Consider the following 16,631-nt stretch of genomic DNA (forward strand, 5'->3'; position numbering starts at 1 on the left):
TTTGTTTGGTAAGTCAGACAAAAGGCAATCAGAGTCTTCATTGGAAATCAGAAGAAAAAATATTATTATTATTGTTTTGTTTTTTACCTTGTAAGCAACTTTGACCACAGAGGGCGCCCACTTGTCAAATTCATAGACCCAGTTAGACATAGTCCTGTAAGAAAAAACGGGAAAAAAATTATTTCGAAATATTTAAAAGTTCCTTAGAGCAACTTTAAGGGACCCCTAAGAGGCAGAGCATTCATTGAAATTATCAAAGTTCCTATTATAATTGTTTGGATAAACATCAGAGGAGAGAAAAATCCCTCACAGCGGCACAGTGCCATAACTTTCTGAAGAGGACAAATGGCTTGCTGCTCACAATGAAAGACTTTTCTTAAGAGAGGTTTTTGTTCAAAACTAGGCCTCCCGCACGGATCAATCTCTTTGCCCACTGACACACACACACACACACACCATCAGTGTAAGAGATTAAGGCTTTCCTCCACCTATTTAATTCACTGTTCATTTCAAAACAAAATTTAACACAGTGGCACTGAGCTCAATTTAAGCCTCTGCTGTGCTATTAGACTATTAAAAGCAGTGCACACCGAATTAATTATGCAAAAATGGTTATATATATAAAAAAATAAAAATAAATTTGTTTCAATGCACCTATTAAAATATACTAATGAGGTAAATGTGAAATCGGGAATCAAAACACTTCCTCTCAAATGTCTATGTTTGTCTAATTTTCGCTGTGGGTGATTTTCACCAGCTAAGTTCAAAGAAGCAGAGGAAGATCCCAGGAGCATTAACTCATGTTGTGAGTGTTTCTGGGGGAAACGTGATGAAACTAAAAGCACCAAAAACAACTGCACCCTGGTTCCACCTTGAAAACATGGCATCCTGCTGCGTCAAAGTGAAGGCTAGAATGTTTTAAAGAGGACTTATCATACTTTTTTGACTTTTATGACCTATAAACGTTGTTATAATGATTTATAGTCATGTTTAACCATACTAGCGTGTCAAATAATTACGTACATGCATTTAGACGTATTCCCTGCTGACCGTCTGGGGTGGATGTGCAGAGCGCTAAACACTAGGGTAGCCGGTCGAGAATTCCCTTGTTCAAATCGGTTCAAATTTCCTGCCATCGTCACATTCCCGGATTTTCCATGTATGGTAATGCTGCAACTTGGTGGCGCGCTCCGGCCATGCCCCCACCTTCCTGCTCTCAAATCTGCCCGCGCGCTGCTGAAAGTGTTTTCCGGAAGGAAGGTAACGTATCACAACGGAGTGGGGTTTGCAGGAGGGGGTGGGGGGGGCGGAGATGGCCGAAGTGCAGTGTTGACAGAGCATGCTGAATCGCCCAGATGAGAGGAAGCGTTTCCCGAAAATCTACATAGTTTTTTGTGATTTGATTCGTGTCAGGTTGCTCTATAGCAGTTTTTAACAAGAAATTAAGACCAGAAAAGTAGTAAAATATGAGATCTTTAAAGAGATTACTGGTGTGAAAGCAGCGGGGGAAATCAGACATTTTGCAAAGCTAAATCAATAAAGAGATAACAATCTTTTTTTTCTATCTCATGCCTTTAAAATGAGCAGCAGAAGATGGTGCCAAATAATCTGGATTGCGATCTAATACTTCTCTGAACTACACATTTTAAACTAACAATTCCCAAATTATTTCTGCTTGAGACCCCAGTTTGAGTTTTTGTTGATTCTAGGAGCACCTTTGGACGAAATATGTAGTGTTGTCACGACACTAGCGCCTGCTGACGTGAAAATCTTTGCTAACGCATCTACACTAACGCATCTACATAAGGTAAGCCTTCGGTGATCGTGCATGGATTTAATACCTTGGATTTAATATCTTCAGCTGTATGTCAAAGTTTTTAGGACGACAGCAGTTTGTAAACGCTGCTGTATTGAGAAATACAGATAATTTGTATGGAGCTGATAGGCTTAATAAACTTTGTGTAAACTCGTCTGGCGATGGCTTGAATGTAAAAGACATTGATTTATATGAAAAAAAGTTACACACTATAGCTTTACGTTTTGTGGAAGCAGTTCAACTTCCATTCTGGTTCCAACAGAAGGATATATTTCCCTCTGAAAAACCACAGACCAAATCCTCTCTGTCAAGTAGCCAAGAATGGGCTTTACCAGTGTCAGGGTGTGCAGCTCAAAACAGACAGTGTGAAGAAGAATTCTGACAGCCAGAGAAAAATAATCCTGACAATGTGCCCGTTAGACCAGCTTTAGTCTAGGGGAAGCTACAGTGTATTGTTGTTGTTTTGTTCGCTTGGGGCTGTCTGAGCAGGTTAGTAACTTCACTGCTTCGTTGTCAGTTTGTCTTTGCCATTTACATCGCTTCCCTGTAGGCAGAAGACGGGTGTGCACACCTGACACTTGAAATTCAATCAAGCTAAATTGTAATTTAGGTAGATCCGTGTCTCAATCAAAAAGACGGTACTCCTGACTCGCCCCCTCTTCTCAAATGACAGGCCTATCTTGTGATTAAAACTGATGAGGTTGGTGTAAATTCAATATGAAATGATTGGCTGACTGCTGCGTACATATTTTAGGCTGTCATCATAACCCTATAATAAGAGCGGGGGTGTGTGTGTGTGTGTGTGGGGGGGGGGGGGTATCTGTACTGACGAGAGAGGAACGATGATGAGAAAGGGCCCGTTGATTCTCTTGTGTTCCATCAAGTAGGTGATGAGGGCGATGGTTTGGATGGTTTTGCCCAGGCCCATTTCGTCAGCTAGGATTCCGTTCAGATTGTTGTTGTACAAGGACACCATCCATTCCAGGCCCTGGACCTAGATCAAACACAGGAAAAGAAAAAAAAGACAAGCATTTAAAGAATATATATATATATACAGGTCCTTCTCATATAATTAGCATATTGTGATAAAGTTGATTATTTTCCATAATGTAATGATAATAATTGAACTTTCATATATTTTAGATTCATTGCACACCAACTGAAATATTTCAGGTCTTTTGTTGTTTTAATACTGATGATTTTGGCATACAGCTCATGAAAACCCCAAATTCCTATCTCAAAAAATTAGCATATCATGAAAAGGTACTCTAAACAAGCTCTTAACCTAATCATCTGAATCAACTAATTAACTCTAAACACCTGCAAAAGATTCCTGAGGCTTTTAAAAACTCCCAGCCTGGTTCATTACTCAAAACCGCAATCATGGGTAAGACTGCCGACCTGACTGCTGTCCAGAAGGCCATCATTGACACCCTCAAGCAAGAGGGTAAGACACAGAAAGAAATTTCTGAGCGAATAGGCTGTTCCCAGAGTGCTGTATCAAGGCACCTCAGTGGGAAGTCTGTGGGAAGGAAAAAGTGTGGCAGAAAACGCTGCACAACCAGAAGAGGTGACCGGACCATAAGGAGGATTGTGGAGAAGGGCCGATTCCAGACCTTGGGGGACCTGCGGAAGCAGTGGACTAAGTCTGGAGTAGAAACATCCAGAGCCACCGTGCACAGGCGTGTGCAGGAAATGGGCTACAGGTGCCGCATTCCCCAGGTCAAGCCACTTTTGAACCAGAAACAGCGGCAGAAGCGCCTGACCTGGGCTACAGAGAAGCAGCACTGGACTGTTGCTCAGTGGTCCAAAGTACTTTTTTCGGATGAAAGCAAATTTTGCATGTCATTCGGAAATCAAGGTGCCAGAGTCTGGAGGAAGACTGGGGAGAAGGAAATGCCAAAATGCCTGAAGTCCAGTGTCAAGTACCCACAGTCAGTGATGGTCTGGGGTGCCATGTCAGCTGCTGGTGTTGGTCCACTGTGTTTTATCAAAGGCAGGGTCAATGCAGCTAGCTATCAGGAGATTTTGGAGCACTTCATGCTTCCATCTGCTGAAAAGCTTTATGGAGATGAAGATTTCAAGACCTGGCACCTGCTCACAGTGCCAACACCACTGGTAAATGGTTTACTGACCATGGTATTACTGTGCTCAATTGGCCTGCCAACTCTCCTGACCTGAACCCCATAGAGAATCTGTGGGATACTGGGAAGAGGAAGTTGAGAGACACCAGACCCAACACTGTGGATGAGCTTAAGGCCGCTATCGAAGCATCCTGGGCCTCCATAACACCTCAGCAGTGCCACAGGCTGATTGCCTCCATGCCACGCCGCATTGAAGCAGTCATTTCTGCGAAAGGATTCCCGACCAAGTATTGAGTGCATAACTGAACATAATTATTTGAAGAATGACTTTTTTGTATTAAAAACACTTTTCTTTTATTGGTCGGATGAAATATGCTAATTTTTTGAGATAGGGATTTTTGTTTTTTCTTTTTTTACTTTTTTGCCAAAATCATCAATATTAAAACAATAAAAGGCTTGAACTACTTCAGCTGTGTGTAATGAATCTAAAATATATGAAAGTCTAATGTTTATCAGTACATTACAGAAAATATTGAACTTTATCACAATATGCTAATTATATGAGAAGGACCTGTATATGGCTGGAAGGGAAATTGAATTTACTGTGAAGATTACTTCACACTGTTTTGTATGTAAAATGTATTTTAATCCAGGCACATAAAAGACAAGAAAGGTATCCAACAGTGCAGGACAGAGAGTGTTTCGGGCAGTGTTCAAGGGAATAAAAAACACTGCATGTCAAAGATAGGGAGTTTTTTCTGTGTGAAAAATGCTTTTTTTGGGGGGCAAAGTACAGGCGTGACAATCGAAACCGGAAAAGAAATATATTCAAATCCCCACAACCTTAAAAGCTCCACGAGAAAACAATTAAAAAGTGAACGTTTTACTCTGTTTCCTCCGCAAGGCTACACATTAGATCACAAGCTTTTACATGCGAATGAAGAAGTCAATTTAATGCTTTTCATAGTGAGTGTTTCCAATGCACTTTGATCTCATCTACACTTTGGCATTTTCATTTTAATTCCAAGTGTTTCAGGCACTGTAGCAAAATATCAACTCTGTAACCAAACTGTGTAGCTCGCCTGTGGCCTAGGGGAAAACAAACTGGAAGAGACAGCGAGGAGAGCGCCGGAAAGGGCACGCAGACATTGGCAAGCTAAAACCGGGTTCCCGGGAACCAATTACCAACCGCGTTTAAGTGAACGAAATGCCAGGAGGGCCAAATCCACAGAAAATAAAAATGGAAGAGGGTCAAAGTTATAATACACTGAGAAATTGTCGGTATAAATGTTGTAGCTTCTGCAAAATACTCTTTGACAATTTAGTTTTGTGACACCTACCGCTGGTGGCACAACAACCAATTATTGTAGAGATGAAACCTCTCCAGTTTCCTCCAAGGAGCTGTCACCATATCTCATTTTAAAAGCCTGACGTACATCAAGAGGGCTTGGACAGCAAGAATTGGAGGGAAGAAAATAGTAAGCAGAAACCAATTGCCAGTTCCCTATCTCTTGAGATATATTCTCGATTTCACTGCCGTCCCCACTTAAGAGACAAGATCATAGTGTCATGATATTATTATTATTATTCCTAAACATTCCTCACGTACAAGTGCTACAGTCACACAATGGAATGGCATCTTTACGAGTAGAGAGCCATCTTTTAACTTGATTAAAGGAATACTTCACCCATACGGAACCGGCGTTCTATCATTATAAAATTGCTATTATAATATAATGAATGAGGATTTTCTTCCCTCAGTCTTCCCTTGGCCCAGCTGTCCTGCTAATCCTAACCCTACATTTTACCATGTGTGATGTCACGCATGGGAAAAGGTAGGGTTAGACAGTGAGACCTTAAAACACTCTGTCTGCCTTTTCTCAGGCTAGAATGAACTGATTTCTAAAATGTTGGCACATTCATACTACATAGGATCTCAGAGTTCAATACACCTTCATATTCCCACCGGTGAAGTAGGTCTTTAAGATGGTTGAGCATTCGGTTGTCTTCACACTATCGCTACCATTAAAATGTGCTGCACCGTCAAACCTAAGTAAAAAAAAAAGCCATTCTCTGGTAATAACCTTATATCCTCCAGACTATATAGTGTGAATGAGGGTTAGGGACAAGGAACCTTTTTTCTGAAACCATATCATTAAAAATTATTCACAGAAAAAGTGCCAGACAGCCCCATGATGAGCAAGTTCAAAAATACTCCACAAGGCAAATCAAAACAGATCAGGCCTTGTCTAGTGGTGGCAGCCAGGACCAAGACAAGCTGTCAAAGAAGCGTTAGGGGGGTGCTGCTAACTGCAGACCAGACTATCCTAGTGTTCAGAAAACTGTGAATTCCTGCTGCTAAAGTCAAAGCTAATTTGACTAGAAGAATATTGTGGGATTTCTTAAACCTTTGAAAAAAGTTTGACATTGTGGCACAATCTAGCATGGTATAAATAGATAGTGTAAAATGGCTAGAGGTTCACAAGGAAAATATCAGTGGCTCTGTGTATGTTCTCTCATCCTCTTAAAATTCAACTTGTTTAATGTTGCTGACAACTATCATAATAAATTAACGCTGGATGTTTGATTACTGTAATGTGACAATTGTCCTTTTCAAAAACCCACCTAGGTATTAGTTAAAGAAGAAGTTGTCATTTTAGATTTGATACAAGGCTCCAAAATATGTTTTTTGAAAGTAATCAGTCACGTTTTTTGAAAATCAAAGACAGGAAGAAATAACTAGTAAAAAAGAGATTGCTCGGCGCAAAGCTGATAAAGATTCATGTTAAAACTGATTGAAAAAAACATTATGGATGAAAAAAAAAAGTTAAATAACAACCACTGCTTTAAAGTGGGTGATAAAAATGGCAAACAGCCGACAGAATAAAGTCCACAAAATGTGAGGGAATACAAGTGTGTGTGTTTGTGTGTGTGTGTGTGTGTGTGTGTGTGTGTGTGTGTGTGTGTGTGTGTGTGTGTGTGGGTGGGTGTGTGTGTGTGTGTGTGTCTGTCTGTCTGTCTGTTTGTTTGTCTGTGTGTACCTGGTAATGTTTGAGCATGCCGTTGATCAGCAGTGTGGACTGCTTCTCCACCCTCTCGATGACAGCGTGGGCCACGCCGTAGTAAGAGGCCAAGCTGCTGGTCTCTCCAGTAGAAGCAATGTACTCATCATCCACGTCCTGCTTGACTGACCTGAATGTGTGAGTGACCAAAAACCAAAGTTATTGGAAAACCCAGACTAAACAAAAAATTTAAATAAATAAAAAAATGCGCTTGATACATCTCAATGTAGCACTTACATGTGGCACTTTGTAGTTTGGTTTATTTGAAGCTATAGTACTTTCAAGGTTGAATGCACTTAATGGAAGTCGCTTTGGATAAAAGCGTCAGCTAAATAAAATGCAATGTAATGTAATGTCTCTAAGAGTCTCTCTCTAAGGACAAGTCGAGAATCTGTATGGTAAGGTCAGTAAGGTTTTATGAAGATATATTTATTTATTTATGTGTTCATTTATTTAGAGTGGCTATGAGGACCTTCCGGTTTCTGTTAATTCTAGCGGCTTTTAACTTTTACTGTTTAATATCTTGTTAGACAACACCAAAGTAAAATACTCTAACAAAGAACACTTTGGCCAGGTCATGCTTGTAAAAAAAAAAGTTTAATCTCAATTAATTTAATCTCAATGAATTTTAACCTGGTTCAATAAAGGATATTGATTGGTTAACTACACTTTCAGTATGCCAAGAATTGGTATTTGGTATTGTTTGTGTTTGTTTCTTACTGATGCAAATCCTGGATGAAAAGAAAGCAGTGCCCGGCCAAGTAAAAGTGAGATTTAAAAGTGTCATAATGAAAAGTAATACAATACTCGATGATGTGCTCTTCAACCGCCGAATACGGCTTCTCTCCGCTGGGTTCGATAATCTTATTCTCCTCCATCTCCGGCTTGGCTCCCTCCTCCTCGTCCTGTAGAGTTAGTAACACAGCAAACACTGATCATAGAAGTATACAATATCATCAAAAACAACATACTGTATATTAAAGGTGTAGTCTGCACTTTTATGACGGATGAGAACATGAGATAGATTTGCCTTTTTTAATTTTTTTTCTTTTCTGTTTTGTATGTTGTGATGCTGCAGGTGTTTGTTTGTTTGTGTGTGTTGTGAAAAAAGGGAAACACTTCAATAAATATATTGTGAAAAAAAAATGTGTAGTCAGCAATTCTGGAGAATGCTGGTTGTCCATCACTTTTGTGTCAAAATCAGTCAATATCTCCTCACAATCCGCTACCTGTCCTTATTTTGTGTGTACTGAAAAAAAAACCTGGTGTCAATACACAGCCTAGGCTCTGTAAACTGGTATGTAAACGGAGGGTATGTAAACAAAGGGGGCCCACCGTAGCTAGTAGCAACATTCCCATTTACAGAGCCTATGCTGTGTATTAACACTGTGCAGACACAGCAGGGACAGGTATACACATGTGGCCTGAGTCCCATTGAATAACATTTAGCATGATTTAAAGAATTGCTTGATAGAAAAACTACTACACATTTCAGGACTATGGTAGTTCATTAAGGAGAAAGTCACTAACCTCATCCTCATATTCTGAGCTGCTCTCGCTGTCAGACCGCGGGGCGACCTCATACCTGGTTTAAAAGGGAAAACAAAGGGAAAAGACAGTTCAGTTAGAAAATGACATACATTTTCAGCAGAATTAACAGGCATTATGACTCTGATTTGGCAAAACATTTGGTCTTTTAACAATATTAAAAGGTTGCAAATGAATCCGTGTGCTCCAGTCCCCCCCTTTCCCTTCTAAAAATACCATTTTATTCTGGCTTCGGCACAAAACAAAAGGGCATATTAAGTGCTTTATTTGAAGAAAAATGCCACATGAAGAACCTCTGGCAATTCAATGATAAACCACAAAGGCAGAAATATAGAAATATCAGCACTTTAATGTCATAGGCAATGTAGGAGGTTAATAACAATTCCACACAGGGGGGATGAAGCTCAGTTGGTAGGGTGGTCGACCCACAACTACAGGGTTGGTGGTTCGATCCCCCGCCTCCCCTCCACATGTCCAAGTGTCCTTGGGCAAGACACTGAACCCTAAATTGCTCCCGATAGTTAGCTTGCACCCTGCGTGGTAGCTGCTGCTATCGGTGTATTAATGTGTGCTCCAGTTGCAAGTCGCTTTGGATAAAAGTGTCTGCTAAATGACATGTAATGTAATGTAATGTAATGTAAAGTAATTTAATGTAATGTAATATAATGTGAAGTATCTCCTCCTCCTCACCCAGGGTTCATCTCCAGCCAGGCCTCCAGTTGGCTGGATTTAGGAGCCTCCGTTCCCTGAAGAACTTTCCCGGTTTCCGTCTGAATCACTTTGACTGGCAGCTCACTCATCTGGCTGCTCTCATCCAAGGGCTACAGGATGAAAAAACAACTATTTTATTGTTTGTTTCAATATAACATTGTATTATACACTAACCACACTTTCATTCATTTAAATGTTCTATTTCTATTCATTAGCTTTTAATTGTTTGATTTCTATTCATTCGCCTTTCTAATGTGTATTATGTATTTTAATCATGCCCCTGTAAAGCACTTTGAATGGCCTTGTGTCTGAATTGTGCTATATAAATAAACTTGCCTTCCCTTGCCTTATCATTTGTTTTTATATAACGTTTCAAAATTCAAAAATGTTTTTATTTTTGGTATTTTTATCATTATACCATTATCATATCACTGTCTTCGTTTGTGCTTTTATTGGCCCTTTAGTATCAATTTATCATTTTAAGTAGTTTACTCATATTTGATCGCTGACCGTGCATTGGTCTCCACATCCATTTTTTCTTCCTATATTGCAATCAACTTAAAGCACTTTGAAATACATGTGACTTGTATGGGAGCTGCTATAGGGTTAGGGTTAGACAGAAATACAGGTGACTTGTATGGGAGCTGCTATATAAAAAACATTTTGATTCGTTGATTGATTTTGATTGACAAAGAAGAAATGTGTGGAAATTGAACTCACTCATGTTGGTCCAATTGAGGCAAACGTTTATGATTTAAGCGTTTTTTAATAGAAAAAAATCCTTCCATCTTCATATTTGGTTAAAAATCTCATTACTTCAGCTTCAGCCCAGGCTCTTGCTGATAAGCTTGGCTATCTTGACTTCCTGGGCATACTTTACCCGAATCAGCTCACATATATCCACAATCCAGAATTCAATTTATTTGTGAATGTATATAAAAGTTTGTCCGAAACTCATTTAAAAAAACGTATGCCTTAGCCTTAACTTAGGCTAGCAGGCAATAGAAAGCTGCTGCGCCGCAAATAAAGTCATTATTTAACGATCGCTACACCAGTCTGACCAAAAAAAATGTAATAAAAACAAGTTAATAACATAAGCTGTGCTGTGAGAAGGGCTGTATTAACAATTACAATGAGTAATGATTTTAAATGTCAGATGAAGTGAGACAATAAAGAGAAAAACGAACATTGGAGATGACATTTGTTTTATGTTTTATGAGGTTCGATTTTGGCTCAGTTGTCCTCACACACACGGGGCGCAGTCTGCCACTGACAGGATAATAAATGTCTCTTTTGATTCCATATTCAGATATGTTTTTTTCATTTCTGTCAGAGCACATTTTGAAGGCTGAAGTAAAGTGAAATGTTTGTGCTCACAGCAGTGTGTATCAGTAAAACCAGCAAAGCAATAGATATCACTATAACATGATTTGCTTATTGTAGGATGATGTTTCTGAAGAAATATTATGTTCCTTATGGTTTGTTTTGTGGGAAATGGTTGGGCTATATGTATATTGAACATGTATTGTGATTTTTTGAAATATCTCACTTTGCATGTAATGAGTCTATATAATATATTATTTTCACCGTTTAAGTTGAATTACTGAAAAAAAAATAACTTTTGCACGATATTCAAATGTTTCAAGTTTCACCTCTATTTACACATCCAGAAGTTATGGAGAAACTTCATAGTTTGTTTTGCAGTTGTGTGTCTGTGGCCACCTGTTGAATGTCCAATATTCACTCTGTTTGATCTGTGTGTGGACAGCTACTGGACAGGACTACTAAATGCTCCACTATGTTCACCAGCCAGACTCTGACTGTGTCTAACTGCTGGCTCCTGTAGTGTTGCCAGAGTGAGCTGTGCAAGTGATTTTCTTTTAGCTTTTTTTGCTGTAAACAACTTCCTGCTGTGGCTGAGAAACCAACTGCCGTGTGAGTAGCAGCAGAAGTAAACCCCTAACAGTAAAGATACGGACTTAACGGCTTAACAATAAGCTGAAAATGTATATAAAGCTGATTGGGTGATTATTCTCTGTGGGTTTCATCATTACGAGTAACCCCTTTCAAATTGTCATATATTTTTTTTGGGGCGTGGTGGATAGAGCGCATACCATATTGGCACTGGCCTTCGTTGCAGTGGTCGCGGGTTCAAATCCGACCTGTGGACCTTTACTGCATGTCATCCCCCCCTCTCTCTCTGTCTCCCCATTTCAACTCTGTACTGTCTAATAAAGCTTGAAAAAATGCCAAAAAAATAATCTTAAAAAGAAAAAAAAAATCGTCACATTTTTCATTTCTTACATGTGGATTACAGTCCATATAAACAGACAGCTGCACAACTAGTAAATAATGTTAAAATGATCAAAATGGTGAAAAGGCTAAAAGAGAAATATAACAACATAAATCACTGCAGCTCACCTCTCCATCAGGTCCAATTGCGCTGGTGCCTTCGCCGTCTCCATCCACTGTCTACACAACAAACACATCAATCATTTCAGACGACTCAAATGGTGTTATTCTATATAACAGCGGGATATGTTTTCAGCAAAGGTAAAACCATCATTACAGTAATACATCAGTAATGGTGGCTCTATAAAGGTTTGGCTTGATTTGAATAGTTTACTCCATTCAAAAGGTAGAGTCAGTGATTCTGGAGAAAACGCTTCTTCTGCCACCTATCCGTACTGTGTTTGCGCTGAATACAAAAAATCCAGTGTTAATACACAGCCTAGGCACTGTAAAATGTGTATGTTGCTAGCTAGGGTGTGTGCCCCCTTTGTTAACATATGCTTTTTTTTACAGACCAGTATACAGAGCCTAGGCTGTGTACCCCAACAAGGTGTTTTGTTCACAGTACAGACAGCAAGCAGATCGCAAGGATATACAGCTCTGGAAAAAATTAAGAGACCACCCCAAATGTTCGGTGTCTCTCGTTTTACTATTTATAGGCATATGTTTGAGTAGAATGAACATTTCGGTTTTGGAATATAAACTAGTGACAACATTTCCACCAAATTCCAATACATTTTTTGTCATTAAGAGCATTTTCAATAAGTTATGTAGAGATGAAGATTTAAGAAAAATCCAGACTGGTCTCTTAATTTTTCCGGAGCTGTATTCTCTTGATTTTGAAAACAAGCGTTCTCCAGAATCGCTGACTCCACCTTTAAAGGGCAAAGTAACTTGGCCTTAAAGCAAATGCTTCACAAAGGAAGAGGAGATTATATAAGGTACTTGGCATTTAGCTTCCATATTGCTTCCGAAATCATTACAGTTTAGGCGCGATTCCCAGAATCATCCTCACACATGCTCAACTGAGGTGATGGTCACAGTCACACTATTAAACAGCTAACATCAGTGCCAGGGATCTCAGACAGTAGAGTGTGTGCAGGTTTTGGGCGCACGATGGGCTCATTGATTAATTCAAGCCTCTCTGACAAGAAGCTGTGAAATGATGCGGAAAAGATGTCAATGAGCCTGAGACCCTCTTAATGCTTTAAACCACAAGAAAGGCTATGTAATCATGCCGTCATTCTGGAAGACACTTGAAATTTACAAAATAATGGACCATGAGAATAAGGTGATTATGATGATTGCATTATAGTTCATGTCACAGTATAAATGTGGTCGATGCTCTAACGGAAGATTGGATTAACGTAATGTATTAATATACTATACCACAGCAACACTGAATGACTACGCATATAATGTGTTTGACTGTATTTTGACCAAAATCTTTAATTTAATTTAATTTAAAGTAATGTTCTGCTTAGGTCATGCGCCTATTTAAAAAAAATTGAAAAATATAAATGTGGCCTATTTTGGTCACATCTTTTACACCACACAAGTATTGAGAAACAGACTAAAACACATTGTTGATTTTGCCATTTTCAAGTTTGTTTTTGACTCAATGGGAAATCGATCGCAGCAATTAAATGCAATTGTGGAGCAACAGTTTTTCAGAACAGTGTTTTTCAGATACTGGTGCAATAGGAATCCTCACTTGACCACCACCAACATTTCAGTCCCTACCTTCTTTTTCTTCTTCTTCTTCTTCTTGTCCTTGGCGGCCTGGGCGGCTTTGTGTTCGTACACCAGCGTGGTGAGGTTGGCCACGTATTCATCCGTCTGCTGCAGCAGGTAGGCCAGACGCTTGTCTTTCTTCTGGTCGATAAGCTTTCGGTAGCCCTCCTCATCTTCAGCCTGCGTGGGGGATGGGGGTTAGTGACAGGAAGTTTATGGTCTCAATTCAATTCAATTCAATTCAATTCAATTCAATTCAATTCAATTCATACAACTTTCTTAATTCCACTAGAGACTATTGGTTTTGAGCAGCAGGTTGTCATGTACATAGAACAAATGTCACAAGAAGATCAAACAAATACACCAAGGTCCTTAGATGTGGAGTAAATAAATCAATACATTATACAAAATGTTAATACTATAAAAGTGATATGCATAAATAGCGCTAAGATAATAAGATATCAAAAATAACAACCACTGCCTTAAAGTGGGTGATATAAATGGCAAAAAGCCGACAGACTAAAGTCCACGAAATGAGAGGGAATACAAGTGTGTGTGTGTGTGTGTGTGTGTGTGTGTGTGTGTGTGTGTGTGTGTGTGTGTGTGTGTGTGTGTGTGTGTGTGTGTGTGTGTGTGTGTGTGTGTGAAATCAACCCATTAATGGAAATATTCTTCAAAGGTACAGCAGAGAGCCGGAGGGCAATTGTGACTTGTTCAAGAGCTTCTTCCTTGTTTCAAAAATAACATAATATCATCAAAATAAACATTGTTCTGTTATGAATTGGGAACTGCACAAATATGCAGACAACACCGCCATCTGCTGGACACCTTTATACACAATTATCCAAATAACCAAAATGGTAAATATATATGTTTAAGATATATATTAAAACATTACTTTTTTTAAACAAAATGGCTAATGGTACTTTTTTTTCTGTTTCATGCATTTCACCTCCTATTCTTTTGTACTATGGACAAACTACATCAACACAGTGGAATATCACTAGTGAAAACACTACACACAGTACACAGTATACCCCTTTAATTTTGGCTACTTTATGTTTAAATCATGGTTTGAAAGGTTGGAGGAAATGAAACTGTTAAGGCCATTTCACACGTGAGGTGTTTTTTGGCGCCAGCTAATGCGTTCCCCATGGAGAGCCGAGGGTTAAGAGGAGGCGCAGCGTTCTGTCAGGCGATTCAACAAGCGGGTGTACAAGTGCGCTCTCGTAGGAGCCGTTGGAATAGATGAGAACTGTTTATTTTTTTTGACGCAGTGGTTGAAAAAAATCTGAATCGCGCTCCTCTGCCCGTCACTTCACACAGGGAGCGCAACGTGATGCCGCAGGGCAAGGCAACACAACTCTATTCCTCTGACCTACTGCAGTTACAATGATGGCAGATTGCTGATGGTAAGTTGCTTGTTTGACACGTTTATTAGGGATGGGGCCGATCTGATCCAGTATTGGTATCGGGTCCAATATGGCCGAAATCTGCGTATCGGATATCAGACTGACAGCTCCGATATTAAAAAAAACATATTTATTTATTTTTTTTACCATGAAAGAGCGAACGAGCCGTGCGAGCATGCACCGACGTTCGGTGGAGGGAGAGAGGACACCTAATTTGACATACAGTACATATCAGTTTGTTAGCCAGTGAGCTAACCAAAGCTAATCCAATTCAAGGAAGTGGAGAGGCTTCTGCACTGTGACAAATTCTACTAAGTAAAATACAGCCAGAGAGAGGAAGACTGTTCAGACAAACAGACCACCACATATTCTAGTGGGGCAGAAGCGATCATTGAGAAGGATTATTTTTGTGGGACTCTATAATTGATATTTTCATTAAAATATTGCATAGTCTGCCTTTAAAATAAACCTATATGCATTTGTGTATATTTCTTGCTATTTTAAATTAGAATTGGTTAAGCCTTCCTAGCCTTACACATAACATCACCACCAACAAAAAAATGTATAACAAATATGATATCGTATCGGACAATATCGGTATCGGCCGATATCCAAAACCCATATATCGGAATCGGATCGGAACTAAAAATAGTGGATCGGTGCATCCTAACGTTTATAAGCAGAGACTAATGGGAACATTTCACAGGGTCACCCCTCAATGACCTCTCCATTATAAATGAAAGGTTGGGTGAAAAAAAAATAGTGAATGTGAAATGTGTATTACTGAAAGGTGTGTATTTATATTTGACGTCCAGGACCTTACCATAAGTCTCCTCATCCTCTCTTTCTCAATTCTCTCCGTCTCTTTCTTCTGCTCGCGCTCGGTGTTGGTGTGCCAGTTGGCCACGGCGCGGGTCAGCTTCTGGTTCTTAGCCGTAATGGAGCGATGATACTCTTTGAAGTCCTTCGCATGCTGAAGGATACTGTTGAGATATTCCTGGAAAAATAAAAAAAACACATCATAAGAAATAGTAAATGGACTCCACTTATATAGCGCATATCACACACACATTCATACACCGATAGCAGCAGCTACCACGCAGGGTGCAAGCTAACTATCAGGAGCAATTCGGGGTTCAATGTCTTGCCCAAGGACACTTCGACATGTGGCGGGGAGGCGGGGAATCGAACCACCGACCCTGCACTCCAGTGGCCGACCGCCCTACCCGCTTCGCTACAGCCGCCCACAGACAGAAAGACTTGTTGAAGTATAAAAAATATTGTGACAACACGACTAAACTAGTAAAAACTTATTGTGTAAAGTGACAGTCAGGATCCATGCTGGGACTCTATGATGCTGGCATGTTGTAAGCCTACAGATTTCTGACTTTGTTAAATATTGTTTTTAACTGTGGATTTCCACTGTCAAGATATAGACTACTGATGTAGGGGTAATATCAATTTGACAGGGTGGCTTATACAATGTAACACATCTAAAATGCAAAGGGAGATGAGAGCACCTGTCTTTTAACTTTAAAAAATAGGATAGGATAGTAGGGAGCTTATTAAAAGTAAGTAGGTTAGATTTAAGGGGAGTATTAAATTATGTAAATGTACTTGTTCAAGGCTATATTTTTAGGCTGTGTATTTTTGTTAAATAAAAAAATAATAATCTGAAGAGAGCTCGTTATGTAAAATAGGCAGACATTTTTCCCTGTTCCATTGCCTCATGAAGAGCCATAGACATTTGAAACGTGCTATGGCAACATTTTAAAATAAATCTTTGCTCCCCCGAGAGCCCCACTGCTATCCCAGAAGGGCGCCATCACGAATGTTCAAAACGCCTCCAAATGCCCCGCTGATGTGTCTCACTCTGTCTCACTCGTAGAATAAACTCTGTGATGTCTTGTTTGAATGTGTTCTTTTCTTCATCTTATCAATTTCAGTTGAAGCTTGTAGAAAACCGTCGGGG

The 16,631-nt window shown here is 39.6% G+C and overlaps 1 protein-coding gene across 3 annotated transcripts in view; it reads right to left on the bottom strand.

Moving 5' to 3' along the window:
• Window positions 1-16,631, bottom strand: part of smarca2 (SWI/SNF related BAF chromatin remodeling complex subunit ATPase 2) — a 64,653-nt gene that overhangs the window by 38,190 nt on the left and 9,832 nt on the right. For all 3 annotated transcript variants that reach the window (XM_080045393.1, XM_080045394.1, XM_080045392.1), the window contains exons 9-17: window positions 15,483-15,656; window positions 13,257-13,427; window positions 11,643-11,693; window positions 9,201-9,331; window positions 8,493-8,547; window positions 7,770-7,867; window positions 6,942-7,092; window positions 2,647-2,810; window positions 88-154 (exon numbers count right to left, since the gene is read on the bottom strand). In XM_080045393.1, coding sequence (XP_079901519.1) covers window positions 88-154; window positions 2,647-2,810; window positions 6,942-7,092; window positions 7,770-7,867; window positions 8,493-8,547; window positions 9,201-9,331; window positions 11,643-11,693; window positions 13,257-13,427; window positions 15,483-15,656 — 1,062 coding nt within the window. The remainder of the gene's footprint in view (window positions 1-87; window positions 155-2,646; window positions 2,811-6,941; window positions 7,093-7,769; window positions 7,868-8,492; window positions 8,548-9,200; window positions 9,332-11,642; window positions 11,694-13,256; window positions 13,428-15,482; window positions 15,657-16,631) is intronic.

This window comes from Ammodytes marinus, assembly GCF_949987685.1.
Source record: "Ammodytes marinus genome assembly, chromosome: 2".
Taxonomy (NCBI): Eukaryota; Metazoa; Chordata; class Actinopteri; order Uranoscopiformes; family Ammodytidae; genus Ammodytes; species Ammodytes marinus.